The sequence below is a fragment of the Acomys russatus genome, chromosome 16 (assembly GCF_903995435.1).
Source record: "Acomys russatus chromosome 16, mAcoRus1.1, whole genome shotgun sequence".
Classification (NCBI taxonomy): domain Eukaryota; kingdom Metazoa; phylum Chordata; class Mammalia; order Rodentia; family Muridae; genus Acomys; species Acomys russatus.
Window position 1 is genome coordinate 10918189 of NC_067152.1, and position 19451 is coordinate 10937639.

Consider the following 19451-nt stretch of genomic DNA (forward strand, 5'->3'; position numbering starts at 1 on the left):
AACAAGGTGAGACCAGGACACAGGACACACGTGTAAGCAGAGACAGTGCAGCTTGTTGAGGCTGGCATCCAACAACCCAAGTGTGCTTTAGTTACCAGAATATCTGACACACCCACAAATTAAATAGCAAAACATTTTAATCCATTAATTCTAAAAATAACAGAGACATTTTATATCCGGTGCCACCTCCTCAAGAGCCGACTGCACATCAGACAGCCAGACTGCAAAGTACAAAGCCAGACATCACAGTTAAAATGAAGTTCAGACAGACCATCACGGGGGAGAGTCCCACCTCTTCACTTCATAAACTAAGATAGCATTAAAAAATTTCCTTGGAAGAAATAGCTTTCCTGTGCTCTAAAAACTTTCATCATTTAAAATCTGCCTGCAAAATGGGAAGGAGTCAACGAACTTCACTCTCAAGTACAAGGATCTGAGCTGGACTCTGGGGTGAAACGTTGTGGCCTGTTTCCTTTCCTTCTGTTTCTACCAAAGCCATGATGTGAGGTACTGTGGTTCCTGTCTGAGTTACAGGAGGAATGAATGCCCACTCCTGTTTAATAGTAACTTGGTGAGTGCGCACTCGACAGCACTATGCCCCCAACAGGAGCGCCGTACAGCAGGGCAGAGAAGAGAGAGATTAGCACATATAGATTCCCAGTGTCTTTCCTTCATTTCACAGGAAGAACCCAACTCAAACACAAGTCTCCAGAATGTGTACACTGTCCTATGATTCACCACGCTCCACAGCTCTGGCTTGTGTTGCCAACCAGACTCAGGCCTTAGTAATGTACCCTTCTCGGATGAGGAAGTCATAGATTTTCCGGGTTTTGTTCACGTCTATCTTGATGAGTGCTCTTGCTTGTGCCAGTCTCAAGCCTCCTTGCTTGTTACACTCATTCAACAGGGCAGACTTATATTCCAGATAGGCCCCAGGTACCAATCTCACCACCTGACAGAGCTGTAAGACACACCAATTTAAGAAACATTAGTACCTGTCATTTTCAGAATTTAATCCAGCAGGTAAGCAACCCCAAAACAAGTGGGGGTGGGTAAGAGATGGCCCAGGAGGTAAAGGTAAAGGCATTTGCCACCAAGACTGACAACCCAAGTTTGATCCCTGGGACCCACATGCTGAAAAGAGAAAATCAACTTCTTCAAATTGTCTTCCACAAATGACCTCCACATACCATAGCACACGTCTTCCCCCATATACCCAAAATAAAATGTATTTAAAAAGTGACATCAATCTCCAACTATTTATGGGAGCTGTCGAGTGGCTGGACCACATTCCACTTCCTCTCTTCTCTAGAGACAGACACTCAGGAAGAAAAAGGCAGGTGTGATGCCAAGAGAGTCTTCAGCAAGTGAAGGCTGTCTCAAGGGTCTAGTTCAGTTAGGGAACAAATGCACATGCCCAGGGAGCTGCCAGGCTTTTCCACGAGTTGAGTATTAAATGCCTGGGGTGGACACCCAGTGCAATTCTGACACTAGTCAGGGAAATGACACTGAGGCACTGCAGGGCATAGGGGGTGGTAGTGCTGCAGGTGCCGGGATTCATGAGTGTAAAACACATCGTTGGTATTGGCAAGAGAAAGTAGCCTCTCCTTTTATTGTCTCCTACCATGGGGAGGAGGTCACCTGTACTGCAAATGCAGAGAGTAGATTAGGTTCAGTTCACCTGCCATTACCCAGCAAGGAGCAGCTAAGTCACCATGATATGGGTAAGCAGTGAAAAGACGCCTGAAATTCCAGACTATTCCACACACAAACACTGAGAAAGTGGCCTGTGACTTTAACACGTACTTCTTTTTACCCCAAAAAGAAATGTTTAGTCCTGATGGATAAAATAAGACTAATATGGGTCCCTACACAGTGACTTTCTACATAAACAGATGCTATGGACCAGCAGATGGGGAGACAGACACTAGGAACCACAAAGAAGCAAGACATGGGCACCTCTTTTTGTTACATTTGTTTGTTTGTTTGGTTTGGTTTGGTTTTTGAGACAGGCCCAGGCTATCTAGTGAGTTCAAAGGCAGCTGTATGGCCTCGGCTGATGTTAAAGGCTCCTCTGTCTTAAACTTTCAAGTGCTAAAAATAAAGATACATACCACACCTGTGTAGATTTAAGTGCTAGAAACAGACAAAAGCAATATAGGGACAATTTAGTGATTACAATGATAAGGAAAGTCCCGGTTCTTTTTAAGATAAAAATTAATGTGTTATAGGTGTGTTTGTGTGTGTGAGTGCACCTAGGAGGTGGGGCAGGCCAATCTTGGTTGAATCTGAGGCCAGCAACACTACATAAGGACTTAGTTCCAGGCCAGTCAGTGTTACATAGCGAGAGCCTGTCTCAAAAGTAAAACTAACGTGCAACTATATAGGACACTGAACTAATTTTCCTTATGCTTATAAAGATACTATGGAGACAATTACAAGAACATTTTAAGACATGATTACATTGCTGGAGTAAATGCAGAACTTCTCAAAGCCGCTATTCTAATAGGAAAGTCCTATTTTCATGTAAAAGCTACTATTTAGGGTCTATACAAAGTTTCACTTACATTAAGGGTTTAGTGGAGTGTCTGCCACATTAAATGCTCAATAAATGACAGCTATCACTATTATTTAACGGACATTGCTGCATGACCTTCTGAAACGTAGCCGTGAGATGAAAGGAATTCTCCTAGACTTCTCAGACCAGAGCTGAGCACGTTAGACAAGGCAGTGAAGTAGGTTTGACATTGTAAGGGATTTGAATGACAACTCAATGAATCAATCGGCCTGACTTCCTTCCCCCCAGCTCCCCTCTCTTTTATTACCTCCTTTTCTTTTTCATTGAGTTTCTCTGTACCAGGGAGGCCGGTGAGGTTCAAGGGTGGAGCACTTCGTCTTCCTATGGACACAGACACAAAACAATAAACATCTCACAGAGGTGTAAAATAGAAAACTCAACTCACTCCCTTCGGCTGGTTTAGCTAGCTCCTTGGTCACTCTAGTGGTTTGAATGAGAACAGCCCCCACAGACTGATATTTAAATGCTTGGTCCCCAGTTGGTGGGATTGTTTGTGAAGGACTAGGAGGCGTGGCCTTGTCATAGATGTGTCACGGGGTGGGGAGGGAGGTGGGTGGGTGCTCTGAGGTCTCCAAGCCTCCTGCCATTCCCAGCATGTACTCTGCCTCCTGACTCCAGCTCAAGATGACTGCCCTCAGCTGTTCCTGCTGCCGTGCCTTTGTTCTGGATGGTGCAACCACAGCCCACATGAATTCTCTAATAAGTTGTCTTGGTCAAGGGGTCTTATCATAGCAATAGAAAAGTCACCCCAACATTCATTTGAAAATAAAAATAACATCCCTCATATCAGTAACCACTCAGCACAGTGGAGTTATCACCTGTTTCTCCCAGAGAGGAGACGCTAGACTCTGTCACCAGATGTTCATCCAGTTTAGAAAGGCTAAATCCTATCTGCCTTGACAGCTGGAGAGTGGAAATAGGAATCCTGCAGGACAGAGAGTCTCTCTTGTCACTGCTCCCCAGCAGGACAAGGCAGCATGGTAATTAAGCAAGTACTATATACTTCAGATCAAAGGCAGGGGCAGGCCACCAAAGGCCCTGCTGTTCGTTTGTTTATTTTTCTTTGAAAAGAAGTGATGCTTAACTGGAAGGTCTACACTGGGACAACAAGCTAAATGCCGTATTTGCTATATGAATATAAAAAGTTACAGAGACCAACATCAACTCCATGTCTGAGAAAGAAACCCAAATGGGAGGCAGCAGTGGGCTTGCCAGGCCAGACCAGTATGTAAAGGTTAATGCACAAGAGTTTTTCCTTTGCTGTATGACATTGGTGACAATTGTTAAGTGTGGGTGGTGCCCAGCCCACTGATATGACAGAGGACAACTGTGTGGTGTTACTTCCCTCCTCCTTCCTAGCCTTCCAGTTTTCTCAGGGTTCCAGGGATGGACCGCAGGTTGCCAGCACTGCCACCATAGCAAGCACCCTGACCTTCTGAGCCATGTCACCTGCCCTGGCTTTACTCTGAACATCTGCTTGGTGGGACGGGCAGAGTGAGTGAGGGGTGTGAGGGCTGCCGCTGCAGTGGGGCAGAAGGAAGAAGGAACTACTTAAACTGTTCAGGGGAAAGCCTGATTCTCAGGGACACAGAAGGGGCCAAGTGAGAGCTTTCCCCAAATGCTCAGAAATGGAGATAAAATCATGCGCTACCTCAAGTCTCCTAAGGCTAGGCTACAATCCAGAGTGCTGGGCTCCCAGCCTTTTACTGCCTGAAGAGCAACTCAGAGCACAAAGGGGAGCAAGGAATCTCAACATTAGCCCATGGGGAAGGAGTGAAGGCAGGCAGGCAGGCAGGCAGGCTAATGCTAGCCTAGGAAGAAATGGTGAGTGCCCATTAAAGATACAGAAACCAAAGCTATACAGTGATTTTAATTAGCAAGAATTAAATCTTTTAATTGTATTAAATCTGTATTTAGCACAGGGTGGGGGTGGGGCAGAAATAAACCTGGATTCCACTATCTTGGTGACTCCTTAAAAGGGTCTCTGCTCTCTCAAGTATCAAATAATTACTTGAGGGGGCGGAGACATAGCTCAGGGGTTAAGAGCACTTGGTGTTCTTACAAAGAACCCAGGTTCAGTTTCCAGCACTCAATCAAACAACTTACAACTGTCTGTAACTCCAGTCCCAGAGGACCCAGTGCCCTCTTCTGGCCTCAGTAGGCACATGTGTACATGTGTACACACATATAACTTGGGCCACACACATAAAATAAACAAATCTTTAAATAAAAATGAATTACTTGAAACAAAGGAAAAACAAGTATCCACCAAGTGCCTAAACCTGAGCACTTTTACACTATAGAGACTTTGTTCTGTTTGAGACAAAGTCTCACTATGTAGCCCAGGTTAGACCCAAACTCTCCATCTTCCTGACTTGGCCTCCCAGTACTAGGATTACAGCTGCGTGCCATCATAGCGGGTGTTACAGTGAGAATTTCAAAGGTTTATTGTTACAGAGAATGGTGACCTAGCAACTGGGTCACACTAGGCTTGTTAGAGTGGAGTGGCCTGGATGTTCAGATTAGAAGAAACACTGTCATATGGGGCAGGACCATTATCTTGGCTCAGGAACTTCACAGCCAGTATCTCTCCAAATATTTAGTCACAGACAACAGTCACCAAGAACCACCAAATGCCCTGGTTTAATCTTGCTCGTCACCTAATCCCAAAATAAGACAAATTCAAAAGAGGTAAAGCTCAGATGCAGAAATTCCCTAAGTCTCTACCTTACAAGAAATCCTTGAGTTCCCGGCAGGTGAGCCGTGGCTCAAGTCAAATCCAGAGCTCTTCATGTAGCACCTCCCAAGCACACTACAACGCTGACAGATACGACCCGAGTCCCGGCTGTCAATGCCAGTAAAAAGAAGCACCATTCTGAGCCTTGCTCTGACCAAGAGGTCTAAAAGCATGCTGCCGTGCACAGCCGATCAGCACCAGTCCACCACCAAAGAACCATACTCCACAAAAGTAGGGTAGCTGTGGCCCTATCACCCCTTGAAATGTGGACATCCCAGCCCACACTTGCTCTGAGCTGGGGAATAGCTCAGTATGCGAGACGCCCTGAGCTCAATCTCCAGTGCTGAAAAGGAAACAAACAAAACAAAAACAAGCCACAAAACCTCTTCAATTAGGCTGAGAAACCATTACCTGAGTTTGAAGCCATCAAAACAGAAGGACTCAGCCCAGAATCACTAAAACAAAGAGAAGAAATTTAAACTTTGGTTATATCAAGGAAGGCAATTCTTAAAGCCCCTCACAGTCACCCAAGAAGAGCTATGGTGGGACTGCACGGTATTTTACAGGACATCTCACTATACAGGAAAGATGTATTCCAAGGAGAAAAACTTTGCTGAGCTTTGCTAAGGGTTCTTAACAGGGGACATCACTAAAGCCATTCATAAGGTAGGAGAATTTAACAAAAACCACACCAGAGACATGTGGAAGTGGGGTTGGGACAGGGTGTCACTGTGTACCCTTCCTTGGTCTGGAACTCACAGCACTCCTACCTCCACCTTCAGAGCACTGGAATTACAGGGGTGCACCATCACAACCAGCTTCAAAAAAAAAAAAAAAAAAAAAAAAAGAAAAGAAAAGGAGCCAGGTGTGGTGGCGCACGCCTTTAATCCCAGCACTCGAATTCAGGAGGCAGAGGCAGGTGGATTGCTCTGAGTTTGAGGCCAGCCTGGTCTACAAAGCAAGTCCAGAGCAGCCAAGGCTAACAAAGAGAGACCCTGTCTCAAAACAAACAAACAACAACAACAACAAAAGAAAAAAACAAAAACAAAAATCCCCCCAAAACAAAAACAAACAACAACAAAAAACAGGAACAGAAGTGCATAAGATCAGTTATGTTTCTTAAGCCTGCCAGTTCTATATTGTTTCTAGATGGATTGATAAAAATCCTTACTACTGTTCTATCCAGAGTACCCACAAAAGTGTCCAAAAATACACAAGAAGGCCAAAGTCTGCCAAACGGCGTGCTCCCTCCAGCCCTGGCTAACTGCGCACATGTCAGCTTGCCGGCGGAGCCACTGCTGGCACGCGCTGCTGTCTTGGATGCACTGGAGAACCTCTGAGAGCATGGTGCGTTTAAGGCGCTCCTCCTCGCGCGTCTTCTTCAGGTGATCATATGTCCTGGCGCCTGGAAGGGTAGAAGACACGTGACTGCAAGGACACCATAACAGAGCAAAAGGGCCTGCCACCTGAGCTAAGCCAACATTGGCCACTTCAGGTTTTCATAACTGTTTTCCCAGGAGCCAAGTACATGTCTGCATCTGAAATCTCACTTTACACAAAATATTTTTATTCCCTTTCTAGAGTTGACATTTGTGAAAGAAAACTGCCAAAGGTACAAATAAATGTCACTCGTATTCTTGCCTTTGGAAGTCATGTCTTCGGATGTCATCCTTGGTTATTGTTGTACTTTTTCCATCTGACTCAGGGCTTTGAGCCCCCTTAGAGAGTGCCATACCACTACATAATACAGTCAGCTACATAGTACTAAAGGACATGAGTACATATATTCTTCCATCAAAACCAACCCCAGTACAACAACAGAAAGCCCTCTTTACAACTTTCCTCTGCTTCCCAGAGGCTCAACAGTAGAGTTAGTGTCTTCTATACATCAATAAGATTATATGAATTTCAGAAAACCACGCCAGTGGCTTTCAATAATTCTAATAGATGTGGAGAACTAAAACTTAAAGAGACTCAAAGAACTGGTAAATAGAGAAGCCAGATCCAGTCTCTTTTGTTTGCTTGTTTGTACGTTATTAGGTCAGAATGCAGCGTCCTGCACAAGTGTGGTAAGCAATTTGCTACTGATGGTCGCCACCCCGCCCTCAGCCTCGCGCTGCCTAGTCACAGCCTTTCCTTATGACCTAGCTCTTCTAACTTGTTCTTTAACCTCTGGTTTCTTCATTAACTTGAAGTGACGATACCCCACACGTTTGTCATGATATCCAATGACTTCAAGGGGAAATGCATCCCACAGACGTCGTACATGTTAAATGACAGATAGTTACTGCTATTAATACAGCTATGACTCGTGCCCTGAGTTAACTGGATGCGAGCACCTTACTCCAGCAGAAGCCTGGAAAATGAAAATGATTAGGCTGTGCATGAGTGGTGAGTCTTAAAAGGCTGAGGTTAAAAACTGGAACAGAAGAATCACACACCCTACCCTACATCACTCCTGTGTGTGTGTGTGTGTGTGTGTGTGTGTGTGTGTGAGAGAGAGAGAGAGAGAGAGAGAGAGAGAGAGAGCGCCTAAACTACAGCAGACTCCCAATTCTAAAGCAGTGTTTCTTTGCTATGTACCATAACTTTATTTTTTTTTTATTGTTTTTGGTTTTGGTTTTTTGAGACAGGGTTTCTCTGTGTAGCCTTGGCTGTCCTGGACTCGCTGTGTATACTAGGCTGGCCTTGAACTCACAGTGATCCAAATGCCTCTGCCACCCGAGTGCTGGGATTAAAGGCGTGCGCCACCACGTCCGGCCTTTATAACTTTATTTTTATCCTGATAATTCAATGATAGTTTATAGGAGCTGAACAGATGAAACTTTACTAGGAAGTCTAAAAACGAATCTGAACCTGAACATGTTTTTGTTTGTTTTTAAGTTTTCAGGACTTCAGAGATTCCCTCTTGTAGTTGCAAGTCACAGGCACTTTGACACTCTAGGTAGTAGAAGCATACTTACTACAAAAATTGGTAATGCCTGCTGTCCTATATTCTTGGAGCCTCTTGATTTCTCTTCGAAGTTCAAATTCCACTGTTTCCCCAGGAGAACAAAGGAGAAAAATTGAAAAAAATCAAATCAATGTCAGGAAGTGGTTATGTATCTCAGTGATTCTGCCATATGCGAAGGCCAGGTGACGGCATCTTAGGTTATCTTTTTTTGTTGTTTTGTTTTTCCGAGACAGGCTTTGTTTGTGTAGCATTAGCTGGTCTGGACTCACTTTGTAAACCAGGCTGGCCTTGAACTTACATCGATCTGCATGCCTCTGCCTCCTAAGTGCTGGGATTAAAGGTGTGCACCACCACGCCCAGCTTTTGATTCATTTATTAACAAAATTAATGGCATAATATTTCAGCCAGGCAGTAGTGGTGCACACCTTTAATCCCAGCACTCCGGAGGATGAGGCTGGCAGATCTTTGTGAGTTCTAGTACAGTTCTACAGAGTGACTTCTATGACAGCCGAGGCTTCACAGAGAAACGCTACCTCAAAAAAGTTTTTAAAGTGTAAATGTTCCAGTTCCATCGACTGTGCTAGCATTTCTCCTCAAACAGCTCAAGTCTGATGCAGTCTGCTTTTGGATGAGGCCCTGCTGCACAGGAAGGACAAGGCTTTGCTCAAGCACTGGTTTCTTTTTAGCTTTTTCCTAAAGGGACCAAAGAGCACTACGTTTTCCATAAACCAAACACTGCTGCTGAGCACACAGCTCAGACTACACTGCTGGGTTATCCTGTGATAGGACATTCCAACCTGGGTGCTTTTCAAACACAGGGTGAAGGAAAAGCCGCCCATGGGGTGTAGTTCTCTGTAGTGACACATATGCCAGGAATGATGTAAACTAGGACAGGAAGTAAAGAATAAGTCACTCGATACCAACCACACAAAGAATGACAACCAAGCAAGGTGTTTCCTGAGGACAATCAATCTGGCTCAGACAAATGCCTGTGATTCTTCCTAAGAAATACTTGCACAATGAGCAGTGGTAAAGAGCTTTTCTAGAAAATCAAAACAACTCACCATAAAACTTCCCAGCACTAAGCTGAGGAGCCAAATAAATATACAGCTCTCATGAAGACAGTATAGAAATACGCCCCAGTCCAGGAGCCTCAGAGTCCTAAGCCTTCCTGCTTAGAGTGGCAAATCCAATTATAACTGGGACGAATGCTCTCAGGAACATCAGAGGCCAGAGGAAGATGGAAAGACTACTTCCCTGAGTCAACAACCCTGTCCCCATGACTTAAAACTAGTTTTAATACCGAAGTATTTGTAAGCAAAACAACACGATGTTTGGAATTGGCCTTGGCCGCAGAACAGGCAGCTTAGGGGCAAGAGGGAAGGGAGTGGGCACTCAGACGGCGCTGGACGGCTACCGTGCTGAAACCCACTGAAACAGGCCACACAGACACAGGCTCACTGTGCCGTGCCCTTTGCTTCTCAATATACCTGACATGTCCTAGAAGTAGTAAAAACAGCTACCCATGATGGCACATGCCTATAATAAAGTTCTAGAAAGACGAAGGCAGGATTGCAAGTCTGAGCCCAGCTTGGACTACTCAGAAAGTTGTAGGCTGCAGACCCAGCAAAATCCTGTTTTAAAACAAACACAAAAAGAAACAAAACAACAGAAAAATCCCTCCAAATAAAAGCTATCTACTAACTTGTAAATTTACTAAGTCTTTTCCCTATTTGATTGTAGCTGTGTGTCTGTGTTTGTGTGGTGGATGTGTGAGTATCTGTATGTCTGGGGAGGTGTGTGGGCATAAGAAGTGTGTATGCAGTGTGTGCATGTATATGTCGGGCTGTGTGTGTTTGTGTGTGTAGGGGTGTGTGCATGAGTGTGTATGTATGTATGTGTGTGTGAGTGTGTGTATATGTGGTGTACATAAGCCCACAGAGGCCAAAGGACCTTATTCTTTTGAGACAGTCTCTCACTGAGCCTGGAGCTAGGTACTGGCCAGCAACCCCAGCCACACCGCAGCCTCTACCTCCTGTAAGCACTAGCGGCCAAACCCAGCTCTTCATGTAAGTGCTGAGGTCTAAAGTCAGGTCCTCACGTTTATGGAAAAGCACTCTTCCCCTGCCCTTCACTAAGCTTTTAAATCTCCCCTTTCTCCCTTACACACACACACACACACACACACACACACGAGTTCCAAAAAACACCTACATGCATGGCTTTCAATGAACTTGTCATGTTCCACTGGTCCCACAATCCTTGCAAACCGCCTCATTGTTTCATAAAGGTCTTGGACCTCCTTGGGATACCGCCGTTCCATTACTAGAAGAAACGAAACACAATGTGTCACAGAGAATATTTTGTGGCTAAGTTTGTGGCATTATTTCTTAAAACAAGAAGTGAAATTCAAGGACATTTCCTAACCGCACACAACTAAGTTGCCCATGACAGGATGCAAACAGACAGTTGGGAATGTAAGTCACTAATCACACCCACAGCATCAGCACGTCACAGAGGGATGTGCTGTCACAGAGATCACCTCTCTACTAAGCACTGTTAATGCCAGTACACGGGACCAGGCACTGCTGCCACAAGAGAAAAGGGAATTAACGGCAGAACCTGTGCTATCACACACAATGCTGGCCAAAACTTCTGGTATGGATCACTACAAGAAAGCAAAGACATAAGAAAGCATCAGCTGGGCGTAGAGGCACGAGCCTGTGGTCCAAGTCCTTGAGGTGGAGGCAGGAGGACCATCCTTCTCTAAGTCAGCCTTCTGAGTCAGCCAAACAGCAAAACCTTGTCTCAACTAACCTGGAAAAACTGTGCATATCTCAGTTTTGAGACACTCCCAAGCCCTCTACTGGGTTTTATTTTTGTTTTGTTTTATTTTTTGAGACAGGGTTTCTCTGTGTAGCCTTGTCTATCCTGTACTTGCTTTGTAGACCAGGCTGTCCTTGAACTCACAGAGATCCGCCTGCCTGCTGGGATTACAGGTGTCCACCACTGTACCCAGCTTATTGGTTTTTCTTTAAAAAAAAAAAAAAAAAAATTGCGCAAGTACCCTGCCTGCCTGTATGTATGTGTACTACATGTGTGCTCACAGAGGTAAAAAGAGAGCATCAAATCCCCTGGAACTGAAATAATAAGTATATGGTTGTGAGCCACCATGTGGGTCCTGGGACCCAAACTCTGGTCCTCTGCAAGAGCAGCAGGTACTCTTAATTACTGAGCCATCTCTCCAGCCCTACAAAAAATGTTTTTATAACCTGAAGATCAAGGTTGTGTTTATTAACATAGTTTCGAATATGACTGTCTAGAAAATGATCCATTAATGTTCATGCTGTAATTACTGTAACAATACTTAGGCAATGCTGTTGGCGATAAAAGAATGGCTCTTTATTGTCATTATGGATCAGAGCTGCCTCAAACACTTTTGGTTTCTGTGCAAGGGATCAATGTCTTCTCAAACATGCTAGATAGTAGCCCTCTACTAGTGAGCTACATCCCAAGTCTGGCATCAGAATTTTTAAAAAGAAAAGATTTGTTTATTTATTATTATATATACTGTACTCTGCTTGCATATATACCTGTATGCCAGAAGAGGCATCAGATCACATTATAGATGGTTGTGAGCCACCATGTGGTTGCTGGGAATTGAACCTTTGGAAGAACAGTCAGTGCTCTTAATGGCTGAGCCATCTCTCTAGCCCCTTGCATCAGAATTTTTTTAAAAAATCTTTTTTTTAATATTTTTTGTTTATTTATTATGTATACCGTGCACATCATATCACATTACAGATGGCTATGAGCCACCATGTGGTTGCTGGGAATTGAACTCAGGACCTCTGGAAGAGCAGTCAGTGCTCTTAACCGCTGAGCCATCTCTCCAGGTGATGCTAGCTAGCGTGCAATGTGGATTATGAACTCTCCTCCAGTGATCTGAAACTACTTAACAATTTTAGAAGAATTTAGAATAAAAAAGGCAGTTCATACTCACATCGGAACTTTCTAAGGTTGACTAATCCATGATCTCTTATAATCCTAGAATGAAAAACCACAATAATCTATGTATTAAGAGTACATTTCAGCTGGGCATGGTGGGGCATGCCTTTAGTCCCAGCTCTTGGGAGACAGAGGCAGGAGGATCTCTGTTGCACTTGAGACCAGCCTGGTCTACAAAGCTAGTTCTAGGATAGCCAGGACCACTCAGAGAAACCATGTCTCAAAAAATCTAATAAATAAACCATAAATTTAAATTTAAAAAGGAAGTTTCACATTTTTATCTTCTATATATAGTTCTTATTATATATCCTAAACACTATAATGTGGAATATCAGGGTCCAGAGAAGTTGGTTTCCACACACTTCTGAATTAGTCTCTAAATTACATGTTTTTAACCTGTGGGCCGTGACCCCTTTGGGGGTGGGGTCACACAGCAGACACCCTGCCTATCAAAATTTGGATTATGAATCCTAACAGTAGCCAAATTATAAAATTTTGCAACTAGAGGACCACCACAACATGAAGAACATGTTAAAGGGTCACAGCATTAGGAAGGTTGAGAAATACTGCTCTAAATGGACACCCTGACCCATCTCTCTTGGGGTACAAAGGACTCTCACAGATGACTCAGCTGTCACTGATGAATGCTGAAAAGCATGTGTCTGTCCAGATGGTGGGGAAGGGAATCTACCCGCATGATGATAACCAATACAACAGCCATTTAAGGGAAAGGAGGTGATGATCACACATTAAGCATTTGTAACCATGCATTTACATACATTGAAGCCACTTGAAATAAATATAGACTGACCATGTTTATAAAAGGAAGAGCATCATGAAATATAAGATTTAACAGCAACTTTCAGCAACCAAGTTTTACGATACTCTCTGTGAGTGCTATGCAAAGTGAGCTCGAGCAAAGCACGCTGAGTCACACATCCAGAGATGTCGGTGATTAGCACCGAGGCTCCCAGGCAGCAGCCCTGGGCTTCTGCAGCACTTCATGGAAGCTGTTCCAGACACACAGGAGAGAGCTGCACTACAGATCACATCTTCATCCTATGAGTGTCTCCCAATGCCAACCCTCTCCCCTTTTTTTTTGAGACAGGGTTTCTCTGTGTAACCTTGGCTGTCTTGGCCTCACTTTGTAGACCAGGCTGGCCTCGAACTCACAGCGACCCACCTGCCTCTGCCTCTCAAGTGCTGGGATTAAAGGCCTGCGCCACCACTGCCCGGCTTAAAACAGGGATTCTCTGTGTAGCCTTGGCTGTCCTAGACTCACTTTGTAGACCAGGCTGGCCTTGAACTCACAGCAATCCATCTGTCTCTGCCTCCCAAGTGCTGGGATTAAAGGTGTGTGTCACTTTGCCCGGCTGCCTTTTTTTCCCCAAAGAGCTTAAATAGTTTCCTCACATTATGCATCAACATACCCACATAACACCAGAGAATAAAGAGGGAGTAAAACAAGACTGGAATTGCTGGCTCTGTCTGATAGAGACATTGAGGCTTAAGGAGGTTAAGTGTCTTCTACAAGGTCACATTGTAAGCCACCGCAGAGCGCTCCTATAGACAACATGCAATCAACAGTCCAAAGGAGAGAGAAAACAGGATGGCTTTTCTACTTACTTTTTTCGTCTTTGCCTCTCTTTCAACCTGGAATGATAGATATCCACCACAGCCATCTTCAGAGCTATAAACAAATACACATATAAATAATAAAGATAAAGATCAAAGTCAAGACAAAAAAAAAATCCCCATCAAAAATTACTTTTAAGGGAGAGTGTTGACCTGAAGTTTTGATATATTGGCTGGCTTTGAACTTACAGCTACTCTCCTGCCTCTGCATCCTGAGAACTGGGATTTTAAGCATGTACCGCCATGCTTGACTTACCCAAATCTTAACTATTCTATGAAAACGATTCAAGCACATTAATCTTTCCATCATAAATAATAACATTTGTTATCATTATGTTAGTAGCACTAAAAACCAAACCCAGAGCAGGCAAGTGCTGTACCACTGACTACGCCTCCAGCTATATACTCAAATATGAATATTGCCATAACAGCACAGGGTTAGGTTCAAGAGACGATGACAGGACAGCCCTGATGGACAGCGCACTGGCATGTGGTTAGGAGAAGCATTTCAGCTGGGTAGCAGCAACAGTCTGCAGTGCTGAGTTCTGCACTCTAAATGGAAAGATGCATTAAGCAGTGTAAAAGCCGTGCCTTGCTTGCTCTCCTAGCTTTCACTTCAGGGTGAACAAGGAGAGCTGCAATCAGTGCAACAGTCTAGCTCTGTCTTTCCTTACCCGGCTCTTACCACCTTCAGAGTTCCTAAGGTTTCTGTTCCTGCCTCTCTTTTCACTCCTCACCTCATTCCTACAAGCTCTTCAGCTTGCAGGGTTCCAAGTTCCACCAGACTATACGATCTAAAACTCTCACAACTATTTTAAGCTTTGCATCCTGTTGGATATCCCTACTCACATGGCTTCCATAGCAAACTTACATATTCCTGCTTCTTTCCTGTCTTCTAAAACTCTTACCTTGGTTAACAGCATTACAGTAAAGCTAGCTGCCCAATACTGAAACTAATCTGGAACCTCTTTCCCCTCTCTAACCTAAGCATCTAGAGCTCCCCGAACACTTCTCTATCTCATCCCATCCCTCAACTCAGGCACCTCGCTTCTTGTCACGGTGATGCCTCCTTATAGAAGAACATCTCATCCTCGCTGACTGGTCCCTGTCTTCTCCAGCTCCCTCCCTCCAAACGGGACTTAGACTACTACTTTACAACTCCATCTGATGTGCGGTTCCTCTGCTTCTAACTCTCCAGCTCCCCCCACACTGAGAGGAGCTCAAGCTCTGCAAGGTCAGCATGGCCTTCCCCTGTCTTGTTTCCTATCATTTCCTAAGAAAACAACCAGCCGCAGACCACACACAGTTGAGAAAAGATCAGGAATCTAAATGCAGGTGACCTGCACCAGGAAAACAATGAAGCTGGGCACGGTAGCACAGCCTTTAATTCCCCGAACGTGGGAGGCTGGGGCAGGAGGATCTCTGAGGCCAGCCTGGTCTACAGATCAAGTTCCAGGACAGCCAAGGCTACAGTGAGAAACCCTGTCTCAAAAAAGCAATGGCCCTTCCATGTGTTGGCTATCTGTTAGTGGCTTTACTTTCTCTGTCATCTTATCCTAAGCCTGGTTTATTAATAGTATATTAGTAAAAAATTAAAAGTTAAAAAAAAAAAAAAATCCCCACAGGCAGTTCATAATTAGAAGACTTCCAGGGTTAAAAAATGAAGACTAATTATTAACAATTATAGAAGAAACCATGAACAGCACATAACTTAGCATTACGTTGCTTAATAACCACTCTTCTTGTTGAGAGTCTGAAAGCATCTTAATTTAATGACTTCAGTACACGCTGGAACTATCTTAAGAACTTGTTATGTCCTTAAGCATTGTGTAAATGCAGCATAGTGTTTGAGTTTTTCATTACCACACACATTCATGGGAGGAAGATGCCTCAGCATCACAAAGCAACCTATCATGTGTCTTGAAAAACCAAAGTGCACAATCCAAGTGTCAGGTAATATAGTCCTTAAAAATAAATACACTAGCCTTTCTAGCAATGAATTAGACTGTGTATGGGAATCCATATTTATCCTCCAACAAGGAAGCGTCACTCCAACTTAGAGCCCAGAGCCCCTGGAATGCTGGTAATTCAAAAGCAATGCAATCTCATCCTTCACCCTTGGTACAGAGGTCCACATTCAAGGTTAGCCCAGAATGGCAACGAGTCACACACAGTATATTAGTTTTAAACACTGTTTTCAAACAAAACCTCAGTTGGCACAGTAAGTCACCTCTCATGTAGCTGAGCCTCCTACGGCAGCCTACCCAGCTACCGTTCCCAGCAGTAGTCCCTGAAGGTCTCTCCACAAAACAGTTTGAAACCCACATTTCTACTCAAACCAGGATATATGGTAAAAGGGGAAAAAATAGGACCAACGAAGTAAGAGAACAGCATATAATGGTTCGTAAGAACCAGCAATTGGGGCTGGAGAGATGGCGCAGAGGTTAAGAGCACTGACAGCTCTTCCAGAGATTCTGAGTTCAATCCCCAGCAACCACATGGTGGCTCACAACCATCTATAATGCGATCTGATTGCTTTCTGGTGTGCATAAAAACAGAATACTCATATACATAAAATAATAAACCTTTAAAAAAAAACATAAAAAAAAAAAAAGAACCATCAATTTCTTTTACCATATGAAAGCAAACAAAAGTCTAGAGCGCTATAATCCTGGTAGGATGGGGGCAGGATACGACGTTTTTTGCTGGGCACAGTGGTATGCACATGCAATCCTAACACCTGGAAATGGTGACAGAAGAATTAGTGTTCCAGGCCAGCCTATGCTATGTGAGAATCTGCGTTTAAAAAAAAAAAAAAGATTGAAGGACATGGATTTTTAAACCCTTTAGGTAACAAACTTGTCTCCTCCACCCCCCTCTTCTTTTTAAAGACAATCTTACTATGTAACTCTGGCTGGCCTAGAACACTGCCCTCAAACTCACAGAGATGTACCTGTTTCTCCCTCCCCAGTGCTGGGAGTACGAGCATGTGCCACCACACTCAGCATTACATATTTTTAAGAATGAAATCTTTCTTGATTTGGGGCTTGCTCTATGTAACAGTTCTGACAGCACAGGACAGTCACACGTACCCTGCCTTTGTTTAATAGATGGTTGGTAGCCAGGCTGTGAAAAGGAGAAAGACATATGAAAAAAGAAGAGAAGACATGTCTCTGATACATAGCATGACCACACATGCAATTTATAATGAAGTTTCCTCTGAGAATGGAAGGATCGAGAAGTAACAATTCCAAACAGAAGGGAACAAGAGTTATAACAGCAGAAATACTTAGACGTCTCATGTTTAGGTTCTTTAAACCCTCACTTCACTCATCTATGCATTTAGGTAGCTGCTACAGAAAAAGAAGCATCTTAGAGATCAGTGCAAATTAAGGATACTTTAATAAAAACATATCTGTAATTTTGTAAAATGCTAGCTTTACTGTGTTGTTTTCAAAGACTTGTGTAGGAATGACGAAGTTAAAACAAAACAAACCAAAAAACCCCCTTGAGACTGTACTACAAAAATAATCTATAAATAAACACTGCTAACCACTGGTTGTACTGCCTGATCATTTCAGGGCCATTGGCTCCAGGCAACAAGGGAAGAAAAGAAACAGCAGCAATGGGAGGAGTGCTGGAATTCTCCCAGAGAAAAATTAGTGTTTCAAACTACCCCCTTTCCTTACAAAGCACACTCAGCAACAAAGATTGCAAGATTTTAACAGCAGCAACAACCCAGGGAGGCACAGGGCAGGATGGAAATGAGAAGGCGGCCTCTGCGACAGAGAACTCTTGAGCACAGGAAGTTCCAGTACAAGTTGCCAAACTGGCCAGAGACCTCTAACTAGAACCACTCAGAACCTACCCATTGACACAGGCCCTGAACTCCCAGCTCTGGGGAAGAACAGTCGCCCTGTGATTACACAGTTTCCAAACGGCTGGCCTTAAAATATTTCAAGAAGTGGGCAGAAGACAGAGGCAGCTCCTTCCCACTGCAGTGTATTTCTAACATTGTTAAAATAGCTAGCAACATGTTTCTGTTTTCTGGACAGAAGGCACTTACTGCTTGCTTGGCAAGAAAAGCAACTGAGGGCACTTAACTGCAGAGAGTGCAGTCAAAATCCTCACTGCAAGGGCGCAAACAGGTAATCCCCAGATGCAAAGCTTTTCAAATCACACCTGTAATCCCAGCACTCAGGAGGCTGAGGCAGGAGGATTCTCAACTGGAATCTGAGCCCAGCTTGTGCTAAGGGGTGAGGCTGGAGAGGTGGCTCAGTGGTCACAAGCTCTTGCAGAGGATTATAGTTCAGTATCTAGCACTCATGTCTGGTAGCTCAAAATGGCTTGTAACTTATGCTCCTAGGCGACCTGACACCTCTAGTCTCTGTAGGCACCTGCATCATGTGCACATAGCCGGGAACACACGCAAATATACATAACTAAACATAATAAAAACAAAGCTCTTTAGGGGGACCTTTGAGATACGATCTCTATGTTGGTTGCTATAAGAGCAAAAGAGTTCAAATCTTTTGAACTCATGGAAAAGCTGGGCATGGCTGCATGTGCCTGCAACCCCAGCACTAGAGCAGGAGAGATGGACAGATCCTGGGAGCATGCTGACTAACTAGGCTAACCAAAATGGGGAGTTTCTGGTTCAATGAGAGCAACTGTCTCAAACTATAAGGTAGGTAGTGATAAAGGACACCTTCTTCTGGCTTTCTCATGAATGCACATAAAAACATAAACATAATAAAATATGGCCAGGTGTGGTGGCCCACGTCTTTAATCCCAGCACTCAGGAGGCAGAGGCAGAGCAGGTGGATCTGAGTTTGAGGCCAGGCTGATCTACAGAGTGAGTTCCAGAACAGCCAGGGATACACAGAGGAGCCCTGTTTTGAAAAACAAAATAAATACATAAAATAAAAATAGTCATCCCACCCCTGCAATCTTTTGGCCAAGACACACAAAAATAATTCTACAAACAACAGCTTTGTGACCTATTGGTTAAAGTTAGCCATCAAAAAGCCAGTCTTTGAGTGTAAAAAGGAAACATTATCTCTTCTCACCTCTCCTTGTGGTGCAGCTACACAAGACTATGAATATGAGCCAAGAAAAGAAACAGCAACAAGAATGTCAAAGATGTGAAGACTAAATGTCGTAGGTATGGTGGTTCTTGCCTGTAGCCCCAGCACTGGGAAGACCAACACAGAAGGATGGCCCTAAGTCTGAGGCCAGCTTAGGCTACAATGTAAAACCATGACTCCAAAAAAAAGGCTGGTGAAATGGGTGAATGTGTAAAGACTTGTGGCACCACGGCATACATACATGCATGTTCACACCATGCTCATACAAGTAAATAAACATTACCACACACCTCCAAAAAACCCCCCTAAACCAACAAAAACTAGATAGCATTGCACAGTGCTGAGAACAGACTGTGGGAACGGCCCTGCTATCTGCTGTCTGTATACAGCAGGTGAGTACTTGTGGGAACGGCCCTGCTATCTGTCTGCTGTCTGTATACAGCAGGTGAGTAC

The 19451-nt window shown here is 44.0% G+C and overlaps 1 protein-coding gene across 2 annotated transcripts in view; it reads right to left on the bottom strand.

Moving 5' to 3' along the window:
* Positions 1-321: 321 nt before the first annotated feature.
* Tada2a (transcriptional adaptor 2A) overlaps positions 322-19451 on the bottom strand; it is a 39611-nt gene continuing 20481 nt past the window's right edge. The window contains exons 7-14 of one of the 2 annotated variants that reach the window (XM_051158169.1): positions 13903-13966; positions 12272-12315; positions 10483-10593; positions 8279-8350; positions 6588-6720; positions 5727-5770; positions 2826-2899; positions 322-961 (exon numbers count right to left, since the gene is read on the bottom strand). In XM_051158169.1, the coding sequence (XP_051014126.1) occupies positions 776-961; positions 2826-2899; positions 5727-5770; positions 6588-6720; positions 8279-8350; positions 10483-10593; positions 12272-12315; positions 13903-13966 (728 nt within the window). In that variant the 3' untranslated portion in view covers positions 322-775. The remainder of the gene's footprint in view (positions 962-2825; positions 2900-5726; positions 5771-6587; positions 6721-8278; positions 8351-10482; positions 10594-12271; positions 12316-13902; positions 13967-19451) is intronic. The other variant, XM_051158170.1, reaches the window with a different exon arrangement.